Source organism: Chiloscyllium plagiosum, chromosome 23 (genome assembly GCF_004010195.1).
Source record: "Chiloscyllium plagiosum isolate BGI_BamShark_2017 chromosome 23, ASM401019v2, whole genome shotgun sequence".
NCBI lineage: Eukaryota > Metazoa > Chordata > Chondrichthyes > Orectolobiformes > Hemiscylliidae > Chiloscyllium > Chiloscyllium plagiosum.
The window spans coordinates 20,514,083-20,540,736 of record NC_057732.1 but is presented as its reverse complement, the minus strand read 5'-3'; the positions used below and the strand labels follow the sequence as shown (position 1 = coordinate 20,540,736).

Below are 26,654 nucleotides of genomic sequence, written 5' to 3'. Positions count from 1 at the left end.
CCATTCTAAATTCTTCCTCACAGGCTAACAATGTCCCTGATTTTCTATCATCAGCAAAATTAGAGATCTTCTCTTTTGTGCCTCAGCCCAAATAATTTATGAAGATGTACAATGAAGAAAATGTCCTTTCATTGTTTCCAGGAATTTGCTAGAACTGAAATCCCATGGTACAATTTCTGCTGCCAAGTATTGAAGAATACTTGTTCCCCTTAAGTGAACATGTATGTTAGGTCCAGTAAGTCCAGTTTTGTTTGATCTCATAAACGTGGATACAGTTATTGAGTCAGCAATACATACAGCATGGAACAGACCCTGGAACAGACCCTTCAGTCAAACATATCTATGTATTTAGGCGAAAGTGAGTAAAGCAGATGCTGGAGATTAGAGTCAAGAGTGTGATGGCGGAAAAGCACAGCAAGTCAGGCAGCATCTGAGAAGCAGGAAAATCGACATTTCGGAGAAAAGCCCCTCAGCAGGAAATGATGCTCCACGGATGCTGCCTGACCTGCTGTGCTTTTCCAGCACCACACTCTTGGCCGCTATGCATTTGCCAGTATAGTGAATCAGCTAATTCTGCATTAGTTAATCCAAATAAAAAGTAGATGAAAAGTAGAATCTGTTTAAATCTTGGACTGAATAGTCTAAGATTTATTTTGGAGATAACTAAATATTCATTGGATTACTATATGGTTCAAGTTAAATGTAACTGCTTAGAATTGAGTAACATCGGTTGTACTTTAGGAGAAATGTTGTTGTCTTAGGACTCAAATAACACAGCTTTACTTAGAGAGCTTATGTCTGTGATTATTTACATTCCGCAACTAGTTCACGGTAATATAAGCTGCAAATGATCCTCTGGAAGGGATAGACTTTATGAGCTAGTCACCTTGTCTCATCTTGTACTTTGAAATGTACTTAACCATTAACATGCTTATCCCTCATCTAAAATAAATAGTTTACTTGGAATTGGATTTGGAAAACTACCAAGAACAAAAGTCACCATTAAATGCATAATATGCATCTCACATTGTGCACTAATAATGTATCCCTTTCGCAAAGTGAATTCTATTAACTTTTTCATAAAAGTCAAGATAAAACTGGTGAACTTTATATTTTCTTCATATTAATTACAAATTTCAAAATGTATTCTTTATTCAATTAATGTGTAAACATTGTACTCCAAGCCTATGATGCATGAAACTCAATATTCAATTAAATATGAGTAAAGCACAAAATTACTTTTGTTACAAAGCATTACTACAAATGCACTGAAAGAGTAAATAGTTGTACATTAGCAGTTGTTCTGCATTAAATAATATCATTCACTTATCCAAGCTGTAATGATTTTGTCATTTTTGTCAATTACTCACCCACTATGTAGTCCAGTTCACCTGCAGAATCCTCTTCACCTTCACCATCACCATCACTACCTCTATCATCAAGTAGAATTTGCTTTGGTTGTGATGCAGCTCCTGTTGCTGCTCGCTTTGGTCTAGATCGAACTGAGGAACCTTCATTTTCAGTAGTAATCTTATCTAAGGGTATAGAAAACATCGATTTATGGACCTCTACAGTTATTGTTCTGAATAGCATAAAGAAAATATAGGATTAGTAACCCAGAATTTATTGTATATTAACACTGCATTTTCTCTCTGCCAAATTCCTGCACTTCAAATGTCACAATCATATTTTTAACAAAGTAAACTGCAGCAGTCACCAGCAGAACATGACAGCTACTGAGTCACACAAAGAAAATAACAAAGCTACAATAACACAGTTCCTTAGTCAATCATATTTTTAAAAAATGAACAATTTGTGATTCTGCCTGAGAGCCCAACCAGGAATCAAACCCTTTTAGAGATTTTTAAGATTCTGCTATTTGCTTCAACAAAGAAATCTGTCAATTACAATTAGAAAAAAAGCAGAAAGTCATTTTAAGAAAAAAAATTTGTAAGAAATGTCATGGAGAAAAACTTCAAGGATAAAGAAGTGAAAAGAAGATAACATCCATGTAGGATGACTTGAAAACTGAAGAAACTCTAGTGCCAAATAAACAAAATTACAGGATGCCAAATAAACAGAATCGCAGGGAAAGATATAGAAAGACTACTATACATCAAGGGTCTGCCTTCATACAGCACACATAATTGATAATTTTCTTCTGCTTGTTTCATGTAACAGGAGCACAGATTGAGCCAAGGACATTTTTTCACTGGAGTGTAGGAGGTTGAGAGGTGCCTTTATAGTGGTTTCTAAAATCTTGAGGGGTATAGATAAGGTGAATGGCAGGCATCTTTTCCTAGGGTGGGGGATTTCTCAAGACTAGGAGGCATATTTTTAAGATGAGAGGAACAGGACAAGGGGGCAATTTCTTTTGTTCTTGTGTGAAATGAATTTCCAGAGGAAGTGGAGGATATGGGTATTGTTACAATGTTTAAAAGACATTTAGGTAAGTACATAAAAAGAAATGTTTGGAGGGATATGAGCCATAAGCAGGCAAGTGGGATTAGTTTAGTTTGGGATTCTGGTTGGCATAGACAGGTTGACCGAAGAGTCTGTTTCTGTGCTGTATGATTCTATGACTCTTATAACAGTGTGCTTCAAAGTATAACTTGAGAATTTGTTGAAAATTCAGCATAGAAAGGGAAGAAGACATGGCTTTTGATGCCTTTTATGAATTTTTAATAGCTGGTAATTGTTCAAAGATGTTAAATAGGAGAACAGGAAGATCATTGGTTGGTGCATTTTGAGATTTAGGAGAAAGTAAGGACCACAGATGCTGGAGATCAGAGTCAAAGAGTGTGGTGCTGGAAAAGCATTCGATGAGCAGGAGAGTCGTCATTTTGGTCATAATCCCTTCATCAGGAAGGGCTTAAATCCTTTAGTAGAGTTATAATTTTAAACCTAACAACTCATTAGTTAAATAAATCAAAATAAAGGTGACAAGGCAAGTCATATACTACAGCTACTTGATTGAGTAGCTAGGACACTAGTATGCTCCATAGGAACTACATTTGCAGCAAGTCAAGCTACTTCAATCTCAGGATGATGAGGGGAAGTCTGAGCTTCGGACATAGCTTATAACAGGGAGGGGACAAGATCCCTGCAAACTTTGCTCCTGTAGGTACAACACCCCTTAGGCTAGTTACTTCTGATTTTACTCATGATTAGTGACAGGAGTTTGGGACTGCGAGGAAGAGTGACATGTGTGGACATAGCAATGAAGTAGCCTCAGCTCTTGCAACTATGTATAGGATCAGCACTCTTGCAGCTTGAATGAAGAAAAACAGTGCCTGCAGAAAGGATGAGCAAATGGGCTGCTGCATCATGGTGCAAGAAGTCATTCAAACGGTGGGAGTAAAAGAAGCTTAAATATAATTGGGACAGTAAAGTTACAGAGATAGGACATGTTTTCTGCAAACGACACATGGGTCCCAAAGGCTGCATCTCATCAGGGCTGGCCATTTAGCATGGCCAATTCACCTGACCTGCACAACTTTGGACTTTGGGAGGAAACCGGAGCACCCAGAGGAAACCCACACAGACACGGGGAGAATGTGCAAACTCCACACAGTCAGTCGCCCAAGGCTGGAATCGAACCTGGGACCTGGTGATGTGAGGCAGCAGTGCTAACCACTGAGCCACTGTGCACCCCAGTTGTGTGAGCAATGCTCACAGCCGAAGAGCTAACAATAAAGGAAAGCTATGCAACAGGACTTTGAATTCCAGATGAATCCATTAGCATCACCATTTACAAGAAGTGTGTCATACTAAGAGAAATGCTGACAACTGATAGACATAAGTACATCAAGGATTCCATGCAGTATGTTAGTGATGAAAATATCAAGTAGAATTGGTGACAACATTTGACCGTGGCTCACTCTTTCAATGAAAGAAATAGTTTCAGAAAGCTTCTAATGCACCTTTCTAAAGAAGTTGAAATGGCAGCTTATATCTAAAACAAAATGTACAATTTGATCTTATATTCCCATAGCTCCCAGTTCTTTATGGCAACTGCTTGAGGGATTAATAACTTGCATGTACATTGAATGTGGCATAAGCTCTTCATCATGAATGAGGAGGGGAAGGGGGCTGGAGATAAATAGGGGGGTGGGGCTGAGGGAATGATAGGTGGGATGGCGATAGGTGGATGCAGGTAGGAGGTGACTGTGATAGGTTTGTGAGGAAGGTGCAGTAGATAGGTGGGAAGGAAGATGGACACATAGGACAGGCCAAGAAAACGGTGTCAAGTTGGAGGGTTGCATCTGGGATGAGGTGGGGGAGGGGGAGAGATTTCCCAGATTCCCCTAGCCCTACCCCCACCTCCCTATTTATATCCTAGCCCCCTTCCCCCTCCACATTCCTGAAGAAGGGCTTATGCCCACAACGTGGACTCTCCTGCTCCTCAGCTGCTGCCTGACCTGCTGTGCTTTTTCCAGCGCCATGCTTTTCAATCCTGACTCTCAAGCATTTCCAGTCATCACTTTCTTCCTGTATATGGTATTTGCCACATTCAGTGTATTCCAGTATATAAATGATCTTACAATAGTCTGCAATCTCAAAATAACACACCTACCCAATATACAAAAGCAAAATCTAGCCTGTCCCTTACAGCTTTCTTTACTGGTTTCAGACATGTACTCAGGTAAGCAAATGTAGCATATTGACAAACCACTGTAATTCCCTCCACTTGTCTAATGCAATTTTTGGAATTTGGCACAAATAGTTGCATCTGCTGCCCCAGCATTTGTTAGGCAACAAAGGTTCAAGTTCAAATAGCTCTTTTTGGTACATTTACTTTTATTTTCTAACCTGCATGCGGATGGGCTTCTTCTACAGACTGTCATCACCCAGTATAGTTGTCTCTCGGTATAGCCATGGCTTTGTTCTAGCTCACAAAACTCATTAGCCATTTGTTCCAGCCCTGAAAAGCAACCTTTGCTGGGTGATGGCAGGCCTTGGTCAGAGTAGAAATGAAGGATCAATTCTGTTTAATTACACAATCCTAAAAATAATTTAGTGAGCATGCTCAATATACCAAAAAAGAGTGAGTCCACCAACCTGAGCATCCAAGTCACAAAATGTCTTAGACATCAAAAACAAAATTGGGAGTGTCAGTCCTAACGATATTTTCACCTATAAAATACTGGTAAACTACAAAATAGAAGTACTAAGCACAAATTACTAGTCACGTGAAAAAATATTTTCTGTTCAGCCAATAGTAGACATAATAAAACATTTTGAGATAACAATTTAACTGGGATAAGAATTGTTATTTAAAAAAACTCACCTTCACTGGTTGGCTCTTGCACTGATAGGACTAACGCAGCTTCCAGATTTCTTTGATAAAGTTTTTCATCAAGTGGCAACCTATATTATGAAGCAATCTGACGAGTGAGTTGAAATTATTAAAATTCCAATGCAAACAGCATTAACAGCAAAAATGGAAGGAAAAGTACACACAGGCATATAAGTTATCAATAACTATTTAATAATACAAAGAAAAAATCTCTGAATCTTTACGTTTATATAATGATAAAGATTAATGGTATTTATCATTTCTACCTCATTCCATTTAACAGTGCAGTTTTCCATTGCTTTGTTTTTGCTGGCAAGTTTCCAGAATTAATATGAATAGTTTGAATTTTTCTGCAAAGATCAACCAAGTGGTTGAAACTCTCTACAAGAATATACTAAAGTCTTGAAGAATTGAATTCAGGGAATAAAGGAACATTATTATAATATCAAAACCATGATATAAAAACCCCCAAGAACTAACCACTCATTAAAAGACAAATATTGCACTTCGCTGAAATTGTGACACTGAGGAAAAACAAACTGATGCTATCAGCTGAGTGTACAGATAAAGACTCCTGCGCTGGCCAGCAGTAAGTGACTTTCCACTTAAGTGATAACACATTAGCTTTTGTCTTCCAAAGGACAGTATTTTTTAGTAAATAGAGTTTAAACAGACAAATTGACATACAGCTCTTAAGAAAGAAAAATACTTCCATTTGTTCACATTTATTTACTTGGAATAGTCTGCAAAATTATAAGCTGATCAGTAATCCTAAGAATTTATTCACCTTTCTTTAGGTCGTTCCTTTTCAGTTTTTGCATCTTGACTGCCAGAAATGTTATTTCTCTTTCCTTTTTTTTGTTTCTGATCCTTAGTTATTAGATGTGATTTTTTACTTGGAGGAGCTGGTACATATGCAAAATCTTCATCTGTAAGGAAAAATGTATAAAATTTAAGAATATTTATTGTTCTAGTTACATGTAATAATTGACTTAAGAAAATTATTACCTTGCATAGCTCACAGGTTAATGGATTATTTCATTCAATATTAACTGTAGTTAAAGAGAAACTTATAAAACCAGGAACCTTTATTATAGGCTAAAGATAATCTCAGCTGGGGTTAATTCAACAAATTACAAAATCATATGAGTTAGTCAAGAAATGATGATTCAGCAAAACTAAACAGATAGGAAAGCATCAATTTCTAATTCTAAAATGGAATTGATGTGAGACTTCACAGATGGTTAGAAAAATGGCTTGGCTTTATTTCTTAAAATATACCAACTTTTAAGACATATGTTAAAGTTAAATTGAGATCGGTGTTTGCTGAAACAGGAAAGGTTAAGGGGTTGATAAGTCGAATCCAATTATTCAAAATCATGCCACAGTTTTATATGGTTGGTGAAAATCTACTTCTACAAGTCAGTAATCAGGACAAAATAGGTTAAAAACACAGGATTTGTCAAGAAAAAGGAAGAGATTAAAACAAAATGCTCATGTGTAAAGTATGGAATACTTTACTATATGTGGAATAAAAGCTGATTGAATTATACTTAAATTGGAATTGAAGAAGTGAAAAAAGGGGAAAACAGCATGAAAGCAAGATTACATCAGGCAGCTTGACTGCAAGAGTGCAAACTAGTACATGAATGAGTTACTTCATTATGCACCAAGATTACTATATTTCACAGAAAACAATACACTCTTTGAACTTTACGTCAAACTCACCATCATCAAAATCTCCACCCTGTGAATAATCTACAACTTTCTTGGTCCTAATAGCAGAAAAGAAATATATGTCACAACCTTATAACAGAAAATATCGCATTTTTAAAAAAAACAGAAATATCCTTTGAAGAGTGTTTCAAAATAATACTTATCTAAAAAGAATTACATTTCAAAAATCCATAAAAATACAGTGTCTTGACAGGATAAAGGTTGAGAAGATTTTTCCCACTAGTGGGGTATCTTGAACTAGTTACAGTCTAAGGGGATACTCATTTAAAATATATGTGAGGGAATTTCTTCTCTCAGAGTAGTTACTGTCTAGAATTCTCTACTGCAGATTTGTAGAGTATTGAAAGAGGAGATAGATTCATTTTGAAATATCAAGACATTGAGGGCTTCAGGAGTTGACATAAAAGAGGAGGTGAGACCTGGGGCAAATCAGCATGATCATGTTGAATGGTAGGGCAGGCTTGAGGAGCCGAATAGCCTAGTCCTACATCTATTTCTTGTGTTCATATGTCAGATGTTATGAACCAGACCAAACCCCACGTAAATATATAGCCTAGATCCTAACGTTTTTCTGATTTAAAGGCAAGTATAAGGTGCTGTGCTCCAGATGTAATTCAATTGGTCACACTACTCGGCTTTAAGCAAAACACACTTCATTCTTACCCACAGTTAAATGATAAATTTAAAAAATTGTAATAACTTATCTTTATTGGAAAACTTAAAAGAATAATAGATTATTTAACTACTAAACAGTACCTATTCCAATCTTGTAACATTCTACTAACATACCCTTGGCAAAGGCAAAGTCAGTAAAACAGATTGTCTCACATGTGATTCTGGCAGCAGAAAGAGAACCGCTTTTAACTATTAACAAAGAGAAATGTAACAGCTTCTACAGCCAACTTCAAAACCCAACAACTACTGAAAGCAAAATTAAAACCCTGGTTCTGTGGGGGGGTCTTACTCTACCCATTCATGCTGTTTCTATTGTTCCAACTTAAAAAAAAAGAACCCAAGGCCTTACTAGCTGTTTACTTTATTGGTTTGGAGGAGGAAGCTCAGTACCTATGGCTCAAAATCTCTCTTCAAAAAGTACAAGGACAAAATATACTTCTAAAAGCCATAACATTGTCACATTGATAGACATTAATGCCATATCATCTTTTGACCCCAATGAGATACTCAAGTTTTAGATTAGGAAAAGGCAACATGGATTTTTTTTGGATTTCTACAACCAACCGTCTAGTTTAAAGATGAAAGAGCTGACATAAAGGGTGAGAAGGTTGGTTGTAGAAATCTGGATCAGATGGGTCAGTTTCTTCACTCCTTTGGATTTGTTGGGGACTGTTTCATTGATGTTTGTACTCCCTAACAATAAGTCACTAGTCCGGCACTCTCAATTTTAAATAAACATTTAAAAATTCTGTTGTGGTCCACGGGCATCACGAGCTGGGCAGCATTTATTGCCCATCCCTACCCGTCCTTGAGAAGGTGCTGCTGATCTGCCTTCTTGAACTGATGTAATATACGTGCTGTAGATAGATCTAAAATGCCATTAGGGAAGAGAGATCCAGGGTTTTGACAAAGCAACAATGAAGAAACTGCAGTGTATTTTCAAGTTAGAATATTAGTGGCTTGGAAAGGAATTTGCAGATGGTGGTGTTCTCATGTATCTGTCCACTTTGTACTTCTAGATGGAACTGATTGTGGGTGTGGAAGGTACAGTCTAAGGATCTTTGGTGAATTTCTGCAGAGCATTGTGTAAATAGTATATGCTGTGGCTACTGAGCGTTGTGGTGGAGGCAGTGCATGTGGTGCCAATCAAGCAGGCTACTTTATGCTGGATGATGTCAAGCTTCCCAAGTGTTGTTGGAGCTGCACGCATTCAGGCAAGCAGGGCATATCCATCACACTCCTGGCTTGTGCCTTATAGATGTTGGGCAGGTTTTGTGGAGTCAGGAGTTACTCATTTTTTATTCTAGCCTCTGACCTGCTCTTGCAGCCACTGTATTTATATAGTGAGTCCAGTTGAATTTCTGGTCAGTGGTAATTCCAAAGAGGTTGACAATGGGGGAATCCAGTGATAGTAAAACCATTCAGTGTCAAGGGGCGATGGTTAGATACTCTCTTATTGGAGATAGTCATTGCCTGACATCTGTGTGGCACAAATCTTATTTGCTACTTGTTAGCCTAAGCCAGGATATTATTCACATCTTGTTGCATTTGAACATGGACTGCTTCAGTATCTGATTCATGAATGGTGCTGAACATCCTCAATTCTAATCTTGAGATGGAATGAAAGCCATTGATGAACAGTTGAAGATGGTTGAACCTCAGCAAATCCTGAAGAAATACCCTGGAGCTGAGATGACTATCCTCCAGCAACCACAACCATCTTCCTACGTGCCAGGTATGATTCCAACAAGTGGAGAATTTGCCCTCAATATCTATTAATTCCAGTTTTGCTAGGGCTCCTTGACACTCGATCAAATGTGGTCTTGATGTCAAAGGCACTCTCACCTCACCTCTGAAATTCAGCTCTTTTGTCTATGTTTGAACCAAGGCTGTAATGGGGTCAGGAGCTGAGTGGCTTTGGAGGAACCCAAACTGAGCATCTCTGAGCAGATGTTTGCTGAGCAGGTGCTGCTTCATAGCACTAATAATGATACCTTCCATCACTTTACTAATGTTTGAGTGTATATCAATGTGGCAGTAAGTGGCCAGGTTGAATTTGTCCTGCTTTTTCTGAACATACATACCTGGGCAATTTTCCACATCGTCAGGAAGATGTCAGTGTTATAAATGTTTGTCCCATTTAGCACAGTAGTTGTGCCACACAACACGATGAAGGGTAGTTTCAATGTGAAGGCAGGACTTCACCTCCACAAGGACTATGCGGTGATCACTTTTACTAATACTGTCATGAACAGATGCACCTGCAGCCAGCAGGTTGATAAGGATGAGGTCAAATATGTTTTTCCCTCTTGTTGGCTCCCTCACTGCCGATAGCCAGTCTAACAGCCATGTGCTTTATGACTCGAAAAGTTCAATCAGTACTGCTGCTGCCAAGCCACACTTGGTGGTAGACATTGAACTCCCCCACCCAGAATACATTTTGCATCCTTGCCACTCTCTGTGGTTCCTCCAAGTACTGTTCAATATGGAGAAGAACTGATTCATGAGCAAATGAAGAATAATACATGTTAATTGGCAGAATGTTTCCTTTACAAGTTTAACCTGAAGCCATGAGACTTCATGGGTCCAGAGAAAATGTTACAGACTCTGAGGGCAACTCCTTCCCAATTGTACACCATTATGCCTCCACTACTGCTGGGTCTGTCCTGCCAATTGGACAGGACATATCCAGGGATGGTGATAATCATGTCCAGGATATTATCTGCAAATGCTATTTCCATAGTGTACCACCATGTGGTTGTTGCTTGACAAGTCTGTGAGACAAGATAATTTTGGCACTAGCTTCCAGAAGGTCTGCAGGATCGACAGGGCTGTTTCTGCCATTGTCTTTTCTAGTGCCTTGGTCAATGGGTTCATTTTTTCATTGAGACTTCATACCTATTGATTAAACATTGGTGAGCCAGATGGGTAATGATTTCATGGTCATGAGTAGATTCTTAATTCCAGATATGTTTTATTGAATTCAAATTTCGCCATCTGTTGTGTTGGGATTCAAACCTGGGTCTCCAGAAAAATATTTGTGTTTCTGGATTATTGGTCTAGCGATAATACCACTAAAGCCATCTGAGTACTTGTAAACCTGGCTTCAATGTCACTGGATTTGATTGACTGACCTCTTATTGAATCTAAAGGATCAGATGGAGGGATTGCAAATCAAATTTCCCTAGTGCTTTTGTATCTTACTGATTTTTAGTCTAATATCATTGCAATACAGCAGTGTAGTGACAACTACTGTGTACTGAGAACCTCTCTTGACTTGTGGAGATTTTTGCCATCAAACATTTGCTATTGCAGTTTTTTTACAAAGCTGAGCTGACATAAAAGATCCAGTCATGGATCTCCTTGTGAATGGTGGCATTTTGAGAGATATGGCTGCCAAGGTATGAGAAGTGATCAACATATTTCAGAATCTCTCCTTCACCTCATATTGTATTTACAAACGAGAGGACCGTATTGTTGAAGAGAAGAGTGTGAAACGGACTGGTAAGCTAGAAGAGATACTTGTTAGGAAGGAAGATGTGTTTGGACATTTTGAACAACTTGAGGATAGACAAGTCCCCCGGGCCTGACGGGATATATCCTAGGAGCCAGCACGGATTTGTGAGGGGTAGGTCTTGTCTTACAAGTCTTATTGAATTCTTTGAGGTGGTGACCAAGCATGTGGATGAGGGTCGAGCAGTGGATGTAGTGTACATGGATTTTAGTAAGGCATTTGATAAGGTTCCCCATGGTAGGCTTATGCGGAAAGTCAGGAGGCATGGGATAGAGGGAAATTTGGCCAATTGGATAGAAAACTGGCTAACCGGTCGAAGGCAGAGAGTGGTGGTAGATGGTAAATATTCAGCCTTGAGCCCAGTTACAAGTGGAGTTCCGCAGGGATCAGTTCTGGGTCCTCTGCTGTTTGTAATTTTTATTAATGACTTAGATGAGGGAGTCGAAGGGTGGGTCAGTAAATTTGCAGATGATATGAAGATAGGTGGAGTTGTGGACAGTGGGGAGGGCTGTTGTCGGCTGCAGAGGGACTTGGATATGATGCAGAGCTGGGCTGAGGAGTGGCAGATGGAGTTCAACCCTGCTAAGTGTGAGGTTGTCCATTTTGGAAAGACAAATAAGAATGTGGAATACAGGGTTAATGGTAGGGTTCTTAGTCAGGTGGAGGAACAGAGGGATCTTGGGGTCTATGTACATAGATCTTTGAAGGTTGCCACTCAGGTGGATAGAGTTTGTAAGAAGGCCTATGGAGTATTATCGTTCATTAGCAGAGGGATTGAATTCAAGAGTTGTGAAGTGATGTTGCAGCTGTACAGGACTTTGGTTAGGCCACAGTTGGAGTACTGTGTGCAGTTCTGGTCGCCTCACTTTAGGAAAGATGTGGAATCTTTGGAGAGGGTGCAGAGAAGATTTACCAGGATGTTGCCTGGAATGGAGAGGAAGTCGTACGAGGATAGGTTGAGAGTTCTCGGCCTTTTCTCGTTGGAACGGCGAAGGATGAGGGGTGACTTGATAGAGGTTTATAAGATGATCAGAGGAATAGATAGAGTAGACAGTCAGAAACTTTTTCCCCGGGTACAACAGAGTGTTACAAGGGGACATAAATTTAAGGTGAAGGGTGGAAGGTATAGTGGAGATGTCAGGGGTGGGTTCTTTACCCAGAGAGTGGTGGGGGCATAGAATGCGCTGCCTGTGGGAGTGGTAGAGTCAGAATCATTGGCGACCTTTAGACGGCAATTGGATAGATATATGGATGGGTGCTTAAGCTAGGACAAATGTTCGCCACAACATCGTGGGCCGAAGGGCCTGTTCTGTGCTGTATTGTTCTATGTTCTATGTTCTATATAGGAGGTGGTCAATGTGTGTGGTATGAGTTTTATTTTGGCAACATTCAAGTAAATGCCAAGTCTCTTCTATGGATAATCTGATGCAGAATGCACATCAATGTTGCAGTTACTGACAAACTGCAGATCAACATATGTCCATGGTGGTCAGTTTAGGTTTGGCATAGAGATGACACAGGTTTCCATCTAAGTTATATTGAATAATCATAACAGATGGTAGATAACTTAAATACTATGGTGGCTATCACAAAGCTTTGCTCAACACCCCTGTCAAAATTTGAAGGGAACCATTTCTGTTCTCCAATGTAGTTGCAGTCATATTATCATAAAGGATTGTAGTGATTCCGTATGCAGAAGCTAAGTGGATGAGGCAAAGAGAGAAGTGGAATACAAGTGCAGCAGATAATCAAGAAGACATATGGAATGTTGGCCCTTTTTTCAATGGGGTTGGAACATAAGAACAGGGAAGTCTTACTGAAACTGTAGTAGGTCCTGGTGAGTAATAACACTTGTACTACTGTGAGGAGTTTTGGTCTCTGTATTTAAGAAGGTATCATTTCATTGGAGGCATGTTCAGTGAAGATTCACTAGTATGATCCCCAATATGGAAAGTCTGAACAAGTTGGGACTCCACTCACTGAAGTTTAGAAGAATGAGAACTGATATCATTGAAACATATCGGATTCTTAAGGGATTTGCCAGGTAAATGCTGAGAGGATATTTCCCCTCATTGCAGAGTCTTGGATCAAAGGCTCAGAGTAAAGGGGTGCCAATTTAAGAACAAGATGAGGAGGAATTTCTTTGCTCAGAGGGTGAAAGTCTTTGGAACTCCTTGCCACAGAAAGTTGTGGAGGCAAAATTCTTATGTATATTTAAGAATGAGATAGATAGATTCTTGATCAGTAGGAGAATCAAGGATTACAGGGAAAGGGCAGAAAAGTGGACATGAGGAATGTTGGATCAGCCACAATTCAATTGCATGGCAAGGCAGGCTTGAGGGGCTGAATGACCTATTATTATTCCTAATTTTTTGATCTTATATTTACCCACAGCTTGTACCTATAGACTCACTCACACATAAGAATCCATCTCCCCTGTGACCCAGATGCTCCACCCAAGCGCTGCCCAACCCACCCAACTACATGCACACACATTCAACCAATAACCTTTCCTGGCATCTCCACTCTTTATGCCCCTCTCATGGAACCCACAATTCCATGACCTAATCTGGTTTCCAAAGGCCTTACACCACGTCTTATAGCTCGCTAAATTCTTTGAGTCTTTGGCTTTAATGAAAGCCTGACTGCCTGCATGTAGTGCCTTCGAACGCTCAAAACAGTAAAGTTAATTGTAGTTTCTTTCCAAGCTGGGTGCTGATCACTTATAATTGATAGGATTTAAGGATTTGTAACAATTACTAAAAGATTTGGACATTTTTTAACAACCATCTGCAGTGAATTCTTAACATTGCCAGCCATGCTAGTGGAGATGATAAAAATTTGTCAGATCAATCAAACCATAAACTATGAATCATTTTGTCTATTACTGCATTGTTCCTTTCACACAGCTTGTTGGTAAAAGGGCTTCCTGCTGCCATATTCATAACTATTAAGTTCATATTTCTTCATATCTCTAAGTTCATCATTACACCCATTATCAGATATTTAACTATTGGTAAAAGTCCAGTCCCTGCCCCATTTTCATTACATTATCATAATTATTTTCATGTTTTTACTATGTATTATAGTTGATTGATTCAATCTGGTTGCCAAATCTACAAAAGCTATTTTTTTTCTTTATCCCACACCTGTATGTCTACGCTGTCTAATACTGACCAACTGAAAGATTTTGCCACTAATACATTCATCATTGGGGTGAAACTTCCTGTATCAAAGAGTGTGCTGCTGGAAAAGCACAGCAGGTCAGGCTGCACCCGAGGAGCAGAAGAGTCAACATTTTGAGAATAACCTCTTCATCAGGAATGTGGGGGAGGCCCAAGGGGGCTGAAAGATAAATGGGTAGGGGATTGGGGCTGGGGGGGAAGGTAGCTAGGAATGCGATAGGTAGATGAATCGTGATAGGTCAGAGGGGAGGGTGGAATGAACAGGTGGGAAAGAAAATGGACAGATTGGACAATTCAAGAGGGCAGTGCCGAGTTGGACGGTTGGATCTTGGATAAAGTGGGGGGAAATGGGAGGTGAGGTGAGAAAACTGGTGAAATCAGTATTGATCGCATATGGTTGGAGGGTCCCAAGGTGGAAGTTGAGGTGTTCTTCGTCCGGGTGTCGGGTGGCTAGAATCTGGCAGTGGAAGAGGCCCAGGACTTGCAGAGTGGGAGGGTGAGTTGAAGTGTTTGGCCACAGGGCGGTGGGGTTATTTAGTGTGTTTGTCCCAGAGATGTTCTCTGAAATGTTCCGCAAGTTGGCATCCTGTGTCCCCAGTGTAAGGGAGATCACATCACCCCTATCTGCATATCCCTATTGCATTCCCAGTTAGCTTCCCCCCAGACCCATTTATCTCTCAGCCCCCTTGGGTCTCCCGCACATCCCTGATGAAGAGCTTATATTCGAAATGTCAACTATCTTGCCTCTCGGATGCTGCCTGACTGGTTGTGCTTTTCCAGCAGCACACTTTTTGACTCTGATCTCCAGCATCCACAGTCCTCACTTTCTCCCAGTTGATTAAAACTTCCTGTGACCAATAAAAAGCCATCCATATCTGCTTATTCTGCTTCTGAATGTTTGAATACTTTATTGTACTTTTTGGGATAATACATGGTGTAATGGTATTTTGAATCACACCTGAAACATCATTTGACTAAACCCTACGCATTTAGAATCAGAATTATTGTGATGTACAGCACAGAAACAGACTCTTCAGTCCAACTTGTCCATGCCAACCAGATATCCTAAATTAATCTAGTCCCATTTGCCAGCATATCCCATGTCCCTCTAAAACCTTCCTATTCATATACCCTCCCAGATGCCTTTTAAATGATGTAATTGTACCAGCCTTCACCACTTCCTCTGGCAGCTCATTCCATATACGCACCACCCTCTGCATGAAAAGGTTGTCCCTTACAATTTTAAATCTTTCCCATCTTACCATAAACGTATGCCCTCCAGCTTTAGACTTCTCCACCCCAGGGAAAAGACCTTGCTTATTTACCCTATCCATGCCCCTCATGATTTTATAAATCTCTATAAGGTCACCCCTCAGCTTCCAACACTCCAGGGAAAACAGCCCTTGCCTATTCAGTCTCTCCCTATGGCTCAAACCCTCCAGTCTTGGTAACATCCTTGTTAAACAGGGTTAATTTGTTTATTATAATTCCCAAATTCATTAAGCTTCTAGAATTCATCAAAAGCATTTCTGCCCTCCTTTCCCCTCATTCAAATTCTTTATTCCAACCTACATCTTGATGATCTTTAATGACACTAGGATTTCCATTTTCTTTTGAATGGCCGATTGCCCTATTTGCACCACGAAAACTGATGGAAAGCATTACTTTCCAATTATTTTTGTTTTATAATGCTTCTGACATTTCTTCTGACCAAGTGCGTTTATCCTCAAATTTAACTCCTGTCAAACCCAGAAGTGCACCCAGATTTGACATTTTGGATTAGTCCAACAGCTGAAATGCCAGCACAGATTGAGGAATTTTAAAATATAATCTCTGCAGTCCTGCACACCATGTACTAAATTCTATGATTGGTCTTTTATAGGACAATGTTCACTGTTTCTGAATATGTCAAGATGCGACAATGGCAGTATCAGGTCTCACCCACTTCCACCAATTCCCACATCAGGTGCCCCCTCCAGATCCCTGCCCATCTCCTCCAGCATTCCCAGTTAAATTCACTAACCTCACCGGCCTGGCCATCGCTCTCCCACCACCAGCACCAGCACAACAACAACAATAACAGAGGTCTTGGAGCAAAATGAGAAATAAATCACCCGCCAACAAACGTCAGCTCCCAGCCGCACATTCGCCACAACTGTAAATTAAAAACCTTGAGTAATTACAGAATAAAAGGCAAATCAAATTGTTTAAAAATACTGAGGCTCATGTACATTTAAACAACAGAGCTTTCTATCACTCCTTAAATACTCAGATGATATTCCGCCGAATCAGCTGTTGATATTGAAGCCTTTATCTTTTAGAAAAGGGGTTTACGGTTGCAGCTGGTTCCTGTTTGCAGAAGGCATTGGCTGCAGGTAATGGTCAGATTTATTAATTATCGCTTCTGTGAAGTCAAAAAGCCTTTTGCTCGGTATTTCAAGGAGAAGAATATAATGTGTAATATTTGAAGAGTTGTCTTTTTAATTTCAATTGTATTTACTACATTATGTCTGCGCTTTGTTATTAGTTGATGTTCATTGTTGAATGGAATAAATGCTAAAGTTCTTCCATTTTCTCTCTCAGTAAAGCATTTATTACTTCTGACACCTCTGTTAAGTTGCAGTTTTCTCTCTCTTCGCCGCCCACTCCAAGCGTTATAAATACGTTTGCGAATAGCAACTGTGGAAGGCATTTATAGGATCCAAGTTGCTGGAGTTACTGTCTTTTAATCTTTTCTACAGCACTTTTCCTGGGCCTGTAGTACAAACAGCATCTTACTTGAAGACTGCTCAACTCTAAAATTATGGAATATTTGTTAGCATCTGCATTAATTGTACCTACACAATAAGATCCTTCTTGTTTTCAAAAATGTTAATTTGAATAGAAGTCAGGAAAAAAAAGTCAGTGAGCAAGAATTATGTAAAATTCTCTGAATGCTGGTAACTCAGCCAAACTATCAAACAGCATGTTCAGCCCTTTATAAAGCCATTAAGACTGGCAGAATAGAATCATTTGTAATTATGAAAGATCTACAGCAAAAATGCACGGAGCCTCCCGGATATTGCAAACTATCCTCAAGAACATTAATTTTTTTGAGTTTTAGATTTGTCTTGAATAGTCGTACTAAACGAGCATTGTTAAAGGTCATGCAACACCAGGTTGTAGTCCAACAGGTTTATTTGGAAGCACGCTGTTGCTATAAATTGGTGTTGTGCGATTTTTAACTTTGTGCACTTCAGTCCAACACTGGCATCTCCACGTCATAAATGAGCATTTTAAGTATCAGCCACCCAATCTGCTCTTCATTCATTGCCTTCGATAATCAGAGGGTTAGATAGGGTGGACAGGGAGAGCCTTTTTCCAAGAATGGTGACGGCGAGCACGAGGGGGCATAGCTTTAAATTGAGGGGTGATAGATATAGGACAGATGTCAGAGGTAGTTTCTTTACTCAGAGAGATGGAATGCTTTGCCTGCAACGGTAGTAGAATCGCCAACTTTAAGTATATTTAAGTCGTCATTGGACAAGCATATGGACGTACATGGAATAGTGTAGGTTAGATGGGCTTCAGATTGGTATGACAGGTAGGCGCAACATCGAGGGCCGAAGGGCCTGTACTGCGCTGTTATGTTCTATGTATGTTAAAAAAGGTGAATAAATAAGATAAAAATTTGGTGTTGTCATGCCAGTCATTTGTGTGTAACTGTGGCACTTATGAATTTGTGATTGTAATTTCCTTATCGATCTGGTCAGATGTAGGTTTTTGTAAGTGCCCTTCTGAACCCACAATTATTTATTTTGTTCTAATTTTAACATAGCCAGATTTTAACAAATAACCCTCATTATTTTAGGACCTTATCCCAATGGTAAATTTCATACCTTAGATCAACTTCAGATAGCTGAAAATAATGGCATTGAAATTACAACAAGGAAGGTATTCTGCATAAACAAAAATTACTGGAGAAACTCAGCAGGTCTGGCTGCATCTATGAAGAGAAAACAGAGTTAACACTTTGAATTCAGCGGAACTTCAGAGTTTCTGTTTATGTTTCAGATTTCCAGTATCCACAGGTCTTTGTTTTATGTCAAGGTATTCTGGATACACTGTCAACCGCAATAATAAATTTACATGAGACAGCTAGAAAAAAAGTCTGAATGGAGTTTTTTTAAAATTCATTAATGGAATGTGGGCATTGCTGTCCAGGCCAGTATTTATAATCCACCCCTAGCTGCTCTTGAAGGTGGTGGTGAACTGCTGCAATTCATTTGGTGTAGATACTCCCAAAATGCTGTTAGGAAGTTCCAGGATTTTGACCCCACGACAGTAAAGGAACAATGATATATTTCCAAGCCAGGATGATGAATGGTTTGGAGGGAAATTTACACATGAGTGTGTTTCCACATACCTCTTGCTGTTGTCCTAAACAAAAGCGGTCAAAGGTTTGGAATGCCGTATGAAAGGAACAGTATTCTAGCTATACTTAAAGGTCGTGGCTTGGAATGTGGCAGGTTCAGTTCTATTGAGGAAACATTGTCAGGGCCCATAGCCTTTGCAGTATCTCGTGCCTTCAGCCATTTCTTAATATCACATGGAGTGAATTAAAGTGGCTGAAGGCTGTGACGCTGGGGACCTCAGGAGAAGGCCGAGATGGATCATCCATTTGGCATTTCTGAGTGAAGATTGTTCCAAATGCTTAAGTCTTGTCTTTTTCACTAATTCTATGGCCTCTCCATTGTTGATGATAGGGATGCTTGTGACGCCAGTTTCTCCAGTGAGTTTTTTTTTAATTGTCCACCACCATTCACAATTGGATGTTGCATGACTGAAGAGTTTAGAACTGATCTGTTGATAGTAGAATCAATTAGTCCTTTCTATTACTTACTGCTTATGCAGTTTGGCAGACATGTAGCCCTAGGAGAAAGTGAGGACTACAGATGCTGGAGATCAGAGTCAAGAGTCTGGTACCTGAAAAGCATAGCAGATCAGACAGCATCTGAGGAGCAGGGGAATCAACGTTTCAGGTATAAGCTTTTCATGTAGTCCTGTTTTGTATCTTTAACAATGGACGCCTCTTTCCAGATATGCCTGGTGGTGCTCCTGGTATGCCATTGTACATTCTTGATTGAACCAGGATCGATCCCCTGGCATGATGGTAATAGTAGCATGGGCAATGTGCTGGACTATGAATTTGCAGATTGTGTTTGAATACAGTTCTGTTGCTGCTGATGGCTGAAAGCACATCAGATGCACAGATCTGTGTGAGGTCTATCCCATTTGCATACTGATAGTGCCACAAAACATGATGAAGGGTATTCTCAGTGTAAAGATGGGACTTCACCTCCATAAGGATTGTGCAGTGGTTACTCCTACTAATAGTTTCATGGATTGATAGATCTGTAACAGGCAGGTTGGTAAGGATGAAGTCAAATATGTTTTTCCCTCTTATTTCCCTGATTACCAGTTACTAACCTAGTCTATGTCTTTTAGGACTAGGCCAGTTTGGTAAGTAATGTTGCTGCGGAACTACTCTTGGCAATGGACATTGAAGTCCCCTACCGGTGCACATTTAGCGTCCTTACTACCTTCAGTGCTTTCTCCCAAATTCCATGTGGAGGAATTCTGAGTCGGGTTGATATCTGTAATCAACAAGGGATATCCTTATCCATGTTTCGCCAGATATGATGAGACTTCATGGAGTCCAGAACCAACATTGAGGAATCCCAGGGCATGTCACTGTGCCACCATCTCTACTGCCCTACTGGTAGGACAGAACATACCCAGTGTGGAAGTCGTGTCTAAGACATTGTCATCAAGGTATGTTTAAAGGATTTTGACTGTGTCAGACTGCTGCTTGGCTAGTCTGTGAGAGAGTTCTTAAAATTTTAGTACTAATGCCCAGATGTTGGTAAGGAGGGTCAGCAGGGCTGAATTTACTATTGTAATTTCCCAAGCTTAGTTCAATGCCAGGTGGTCTGTGCGATTTCAATTTTTTTGGAGATTTTTCAATGATTTGATACTATCGAGTGGCTTGCAAGGCCAGTTCAAAGAGCAGTTAGGAGTCAGACATATTCCAGTGTGTATGGGGATACATGTAAGCCAGACCAGTTAAGGATGCCAGATTTCTTTCCTTAAAGGCTATTTGTGAACCAGATGGATGTTTTCTTATGACAATTGACAATGGAATTAACAATTTCAAATTTTAATGAATTCAAATTCTACAATCTGTCCTGGAACATGGAACATTACCTGGGTCTCATGATTACTAAACTAGAGACAAAATCTCTTACACCATTTCTGTGTATTCCTCCTTTCAGTGCACATCTGATGGATGTTTCAGAGTGTCTCTTTGTTTAAAAAAAAAACTTAGTCTGTTGAACTGTTATCCTGCCTTATGTGAAGTTTTTTAGAAGAATATAAAATATTACAGTTACTGAAAATCTGAAATAAAAATAAAGGCTGGAAATATTTAGCAGGCCTGACATTAGCAGTGGAAAGAGAAACGGAGTTAATTTCGGGTCTGTGACCTTGCTTCAGAATACTGATCAAACTCAGGGGGAAACAAAAATTCAATATAATAAAGTAGAAACAGTAAATGGAAAATCCCTTGGTTAAATTTTCAAGGTGAAAATTTAGTCGTGAAAGAAAAGTCACAGTAAATTAAACACTGATACCAAAGCAAATAATTGCAGTGGTGAAGTGCAGCATTGTTGAAATAAGGTTAATGATCTTCTGCGTTCCACAAGGGTAAGTGCCACTGTCTTCAGTCTGCTATCATGCACTCAAGTGCTCATCAATACTCACGGAACGCAAGTCTCGAAATTGCATGCATCATTTACCTTCAAAGGCTCTCGCCTACCTCATCCTTGCAAACTCTGCACTTCCTATTCAGTAGATCAGCTAACCATCTCTTCTGTTTATGTGTGACCACTAATCTCTCTTCCATCTACTTTTATCGCAGTCAATCCTCCCTTTGTCTCTGTAGGAAAACCCAGTCCATAAATAGGACAGGAAACACAAGACCATCAGGCTTCTTGCTTTCTACAAAGAGAAAAATCTAGAACTGGCTGGAGATGAGCACGACTGCTTGTGGAGCCAAGAGGCCTCAATGGTCATCCAACCCATAAAACTTTACCCTTCTTTGACAACTAATTCTCCCTCTTACGAAGGCACTAGTGGTATCTAGCTCCACAAACAATTCAGAAGGAAACCACTCCACTTTCAGAGGATGCAGTGGAAAGGCTTTCATCTGCATCTTCCACCTGTTCTGAAAGAATACCCTCATTGGATATCCTTTCAAGATTAGACTCCGGATCACAATCTGGTGAGCAGGTCTCCATGTCCGGGCAGAGTTGTCCTAGGAGCTAGCACCCAGACAACAGCTGGAGAGCAAGTACTTGCTGCGTTTTGGGCAAAAGATGATCCAATAGACGTGGCCATTGACGATTGTGAAAATGCACTGACAGACGTAGGAACAGCAGGCTTGAACATTAAAAGCATGCTGTAAGCTGGCTAAGGGAGAAAATAATCCACCAATGCTATCAGTGCCGTGCTGGCTGCAATACACATATGTCTGATTGTTTCCATGGACAAGGTGATGACTGTCATGGTGACCAAGGTCTAGCCAACACTGCCTGCTAGATGTATGCAGGAAACTGCACTACATCTCCTTAGCTATAAGGGCTCAACATCACTAACTAGGCAAGTGGGCGACAAGGGACCTTAACCTAAATACAGGTGCTCCTTCCTCTGAGAAAGACTGGGTCGTGCCAGCTGGCCTGTATGAGATTCTGCACAGGTTCAAACAGAGTGGAGTGAGCCTGAATCCGGAAAGGACACTCTCAGCAGAGCTGCGCTAATAGGCCCAAAGTACCTACATAAACACCTCTAAGATATCCTGGCCAACTACAGAGCAGGCTCCCACTACCTGGAAGTTAGGACTGCAGTTTGGGTTGTGCTGGAAGGAAGAAAAAAACTGAAAGTGCATCTTACACTTTTGTAACTATATCTTTATTTACATGGTCAAACAATGTATTGCAATATAATGTTGTATGTCAGACCTGGTCAAGTCACATCTATGTAGGCGATGAGCACCCTCCTCCGATATCTCAAGGATGAAAGAAGTTATAATCGCCAAGCATTAACCTAATGAATTTGCAGCTTTACTCTGACCCTGAAGAAGATAGCATAAACTTATTATATTCCTGATGAAGGGCTTATGCCCAAAAAAATGATTCTCCTGTTCCTCAGATGACCTGCTATGCTTTTCCAGTGCCACACTTTTCAACTCTGGTCTCCAGCATCTGCAGTCCTCACTTTCTCCAGTAACTTACTGCACCCAATTTGTGTGGTGTTAGCCATTTTGTGTAGTTATTACACAGATGATTTTTGATCCAACGTGGCAAGGTTCCATTTTTTGTTTGTGAGACAAATTTGTAGGCTCCACCTCAGAATGCAAGCTATTCCCCCCAGCCACCCTGTTCTCTTTTTGCATTGTTTTTCCTGTAGTCCCATAAACTCTCAGCTTCCCCCATTTCAGTTGAGTCCTTTTATATTACAATCAATGTGCCCACTTTACCTCTAGACCGCAAGACTTTTGGAAATTTTCTTCTCTTGACCCTGCACACTCTCTCATGCAGAAGCTACAGTGATCATGACCTGCATGAACCCCGCTCCCTCCCAGAAGACCCAAACCACTTCTTATATCTATGAGGTTCTACCTTTTTAGGAAAAGCTAGTTCATAAAAAGGACAAGAAACACAAGACCAAATGTAATTGAGTGGTGGCTCACATCAGGCTTTTCGCTTTCTGCAAAGAGAAAATTCTAGAACTGGCTGGAGAAGAGCACGACTGCTTGTGGAGCCAGCCAGGCCTCAATGGCCATCCAACCCATAAAACTTTATCCCTCTTTGGTAACTAATTCTCCCCCTCAGGAAGGCACTAGTGGTACCTAGCTCCACAAACAATTCAGAAGGAAGCCACTCTACTCTGAGGATGCAGTGGAAAGGCTTTCACCTGCATTTAAAATTTACCTTTATCACTGTCATCATTCTTTCAGCAACCCTGTGCAATGAGCTCCATTCCCAGGATTGAAATGCCCACTTCCACCAGGACTCAATGTACTGCTCCCTGATAAGTTCCCATTGAGTAAACCCCTAGGACTGATCGTGGGCACTCCTTGGACTGACTTGGCAGGACAGCAGTTTGGGATTGATGGCACAAGTTCAAAGCGGCAATAGAATCCCAAAATACAGTTCTTTATACACAGTTCTTCCATATATTAAAATTCCATTGCTGTGGTGTTACATTATTTTACTAAAAAAAAACACAGGTTATAGTACACAAAAAGGTTTGAGGAATTTCTGTCCTGGGGGACAGGCATGGGTAAAAACATGTGCTAAGTGCTGGCTGTTACTTCTAATGTGGCTCACATCAGGCTTTTCGCTTTCTGCAAAGAGAAAATTCTAGAACTGGCTGGAGAAGAGCACGACTGCTTGTGGAGCCAGCCAGGCCTCAATGGCCATCCAACCCATAAAACTTTATCCCTCTTTGGTAACTAATTCTCCCCCTCAGGAAGGCACTAGTGGTACCTAGCTCCACAAACAATTCAGAAGGAAGCCACTCTACTCTGAGGATGCAGTGGAAAGGTTTTCACCTGCATTTAAAATTTACCTTTATCACTGTCATCGTTCTTTCAGCAACCCTGTGCAATGAGCTCCATTCCTAGGATTGAAATGCCCACTTCCACCAGGACTCAATGTACTGCTCCCTGATAAGTTCCCATTGAGTAAACCCCTAGGCCTGATCGTGGGGCACTCCTTGGACTGACTTGGCAGGACAGCAGTTTGGGATTGATGGCACAAGTTCGAAGCGGCAATAGAATCCCAAAATACAGTTCTTTATACACAGTTCCTCCATATATTAAAATTCCATTGCTGTGGTGTTACATTGTTTTACTAAAAAAAAACACAGGTTATAGTACACAAAGGTTTGAGGAATTTCTGTCCTGGGGGACAGGCATGGGTAAAAACATGTGTTAAGTGCTGGCTGTTACTTCTAATGACATTAAGAGTGTCTGTCCGGTCTGCTAGCATAATTAAGAGGTATTAGTCCTTTTGACTTTTAAGTTAGTAAATGTTGGTTAAAAATACCAGGTGTTTATGCTCTAAATAAGTTAGAAATTGTACCTGTACTTAATAAAAGAATAAAGGATATTAGACTGCTTGTTTGTTTACCACAGCTGGGTTGTGAGATTTGTTTACTATTTGCTGGTGTGAGTTTCATTCATTCATGCGATTTCACTCCAGCGCTGTTTTGACAGTTTTTATTTTGAAAGGGATAATGACCCAGTGAAAAGGTATTTTACCAAGTACATGAAACTGTTCAGTGTTCCATAATCTATTCAGGTCCAGAAGATCGTTGGTGAAGACTTGATGGTGGGAACGATATTGTTCTGTATGCTACGCTTATTCAGAGGTTAAACACTGCTCGTAGCAAGGGCTGATTAAAGTGTGAAAATGCAGTAATGGGTTTGAAAGGGCTGCTTTGATTAGAAAGGGTTGTTTTATATTTGGTCTATCTTATCTATACTACAGAACCACAGTTTTATGAATGAATGAAGTAGGGAGTTATGATTGAATGAAATGGTAATGCAGTGTTCACTTGTGAGCAGGTTAGTAAAGAAGTTATGAATGAATAGACATAAAGCACTTGTGCGTGACTGAAGGGACCTAGATACAATCAATCAAAGTTCCAAGTGAGCACAGTTCAGCCGTTACACTAATGCACTTTCAATTCCCAGACTGCTTGCACTTTACCTGCTGATTGATTTAGGCCTGATCCCCAGAGTGTAACGACTCTAATGCCCGAATCTGCAAGGCCAAGAACCTGCCTGAATGTAGCCAACCCCCTTGATTAACTGTAGTGGTACTTCCTTACAATGTCCCCATTGATCCCACTAAGTACTGCTTCCCTTTGACTTCCACAGATAGCTATTTGCTTAAAGCAAATGCAAGGTGTTTACTGTGTAAGCTGCTGATGCATACTATGGATGTGATGTTAATGTAGCACAGTGACATACCCATTCCCTTAACTGATTAGTACTCTCTCAACTGCACAACCAGCTTGTTTCTATGTTAAAAAGTACTGCAAACCACATGAAGGCTCATATTTTGTAAATCAATGCTTTCTTCATGCATTTTCATAACTTCAGCAATGTAAAATACGCAGAGGCTGGCAGTCTCCATATAAGTGCAAGGTGAGCTAAGAACTATAAGATATATCCTGCATTGATACATGTGTATCCCCAAGCACAGAGCAAAATATCAGAAGCATGTAAGTCCCAGGTGTCCCTGAATTCCAGAGTAAACTATTGAAATTGGTGTGTGACTTGGTCTGAGAGCTAACATGATTAATGGTGTACTGAGTTTGGTGGTTTTTTCAGTAGCAACTGGCATGGATGAAAGGTTGAGGAGAATAGTGTCACTGAATTTGCAGGAACATCTGCTGAAAACACAATTGGATAATGGTCAGAACAAACAATTGGAGAGCAGAAACCGTAAGGTACCTGATAGTGCATACTCCCACATGTAATTCTATTTGGTTTCTTGGTGAAGGAGAGGTGAATTGGAACTGATTATAAAAATGGCAAGGTGGGATGTTAATGAGATGCAAATCCATGAAGATAAGGTATCCATTCAATGGCAAAATTCAGAAGCCTCCATTTCAGTCTTGAGGGAAAAATTGCAGAATTGGTTTAGCAAGGTCGAGGTTCAGATTTTTTTCATACTCCATGTGTTTTCCAAATTTGTCACCATTGCTCATGCTGCACCAGAAAGGGGAAAATTCTGTTTTGTATGTAGTATGTGTGTGAAGTGGTTTTTGTTTGTGATAAAATGAGAAATTAAATATTCTATTTTGATGTTTAAAATATGTTTCCAAAAAGATACTGTTTAGTCAATAGTGCTTTTCATCTTTTGTTACAGTGCAAAATATAAATCATGAAATATTATTCTTTAAGATATTAACTAACTGGAATTTCTAATTTTGTTTTTAAAAGTTGTAGGTCCCTCCAGGAATTGGCACAAAATTGGTAAAATGTTTTTGATCATAAATTAACAAGTAGATGGGTAGTGGTACATGGATTTATGCATCTTTACAATAGACGTTCATGAAATTCATATGCATTTACTGTATACTCCAGAAGGATGTTCACTTTAAGGCATAGTCACTTTTTGGAAAGTTGTGA

At 40.0% G+C, this 26,654-nt stretch overlaps 2 protein-coding genes across 4 annotated transcripts in view; one reads left to right on the top strand and one right to left on the bottom strand.

Moving 5' to 3' along the window:
• Window positions 1-1,362: 1,362 nt before the first annotated feature.
• LOC122561456 (RAD51-associated protein 1-like) lies at window positions 1,363-16,585 on the bottom strand. Its single transcript, XM_043713199.1, has 5 exons — window positions 16,434-16,585; window positions 7,028-7,074; window positions 6,087-6,228; window positions 5,291-5,370; window positions 1,363-1,535 (listed from the first exon to the last, which is right to left on the bottom strand). The coding sequence occupies exons 1-5, from the start codon at window positions 16,448-16,450 to the stop codon at window positions 1,363-1,365; spliced, it is 459 nt and encodes a 152-aa protein (XP_043569134.1). The 5' UTR covers window positions 16,451-16,585.
• Window positions 16,586-16,643: 58 nt separating this feature from the next.
• c23h12orf4 (chromosome 23 C12orf4 homolog) overlaps window positions 16,644-26,654 on the top strand; it is a 57,518-nt gene continuing 47,507 nt past the window's right edge. The window contains exons 1-2 of one of the 3 annotated variants that reach the window (XM_043713686.1): window positions 16,644-16,785; window positions 20,087-20,224. The gene's annotated coding sequence lies outside the window, so the exon portion shown is untranslated. The remainder of the gene's footprint in view (window positions 16,786-20,086; window positions 20,225-26,654) is intronic. The other 2 variants (XM_043713685.1, XM_043713683.1) reach the window with 2 other exon arrangements.

Coding starts and splice junctions, on each gene's coding strand:
- LOC122561456 (XM_043713199.1), bottom strand. Junction 5,371..6,086: donor AAGGAACGACCTAAAGAAAG/GTGAATAAATTC, acceptor TTCATAATATAG/GTTGCCACTTGATGAAAAAC. Junction 1,536..5,290: donor GCAAGAGCCAACCAGTGAAG/GTGAGTTTTTTT, acceptor CTATACCCTTAG/ATAAGATTACTACTGAAAAT.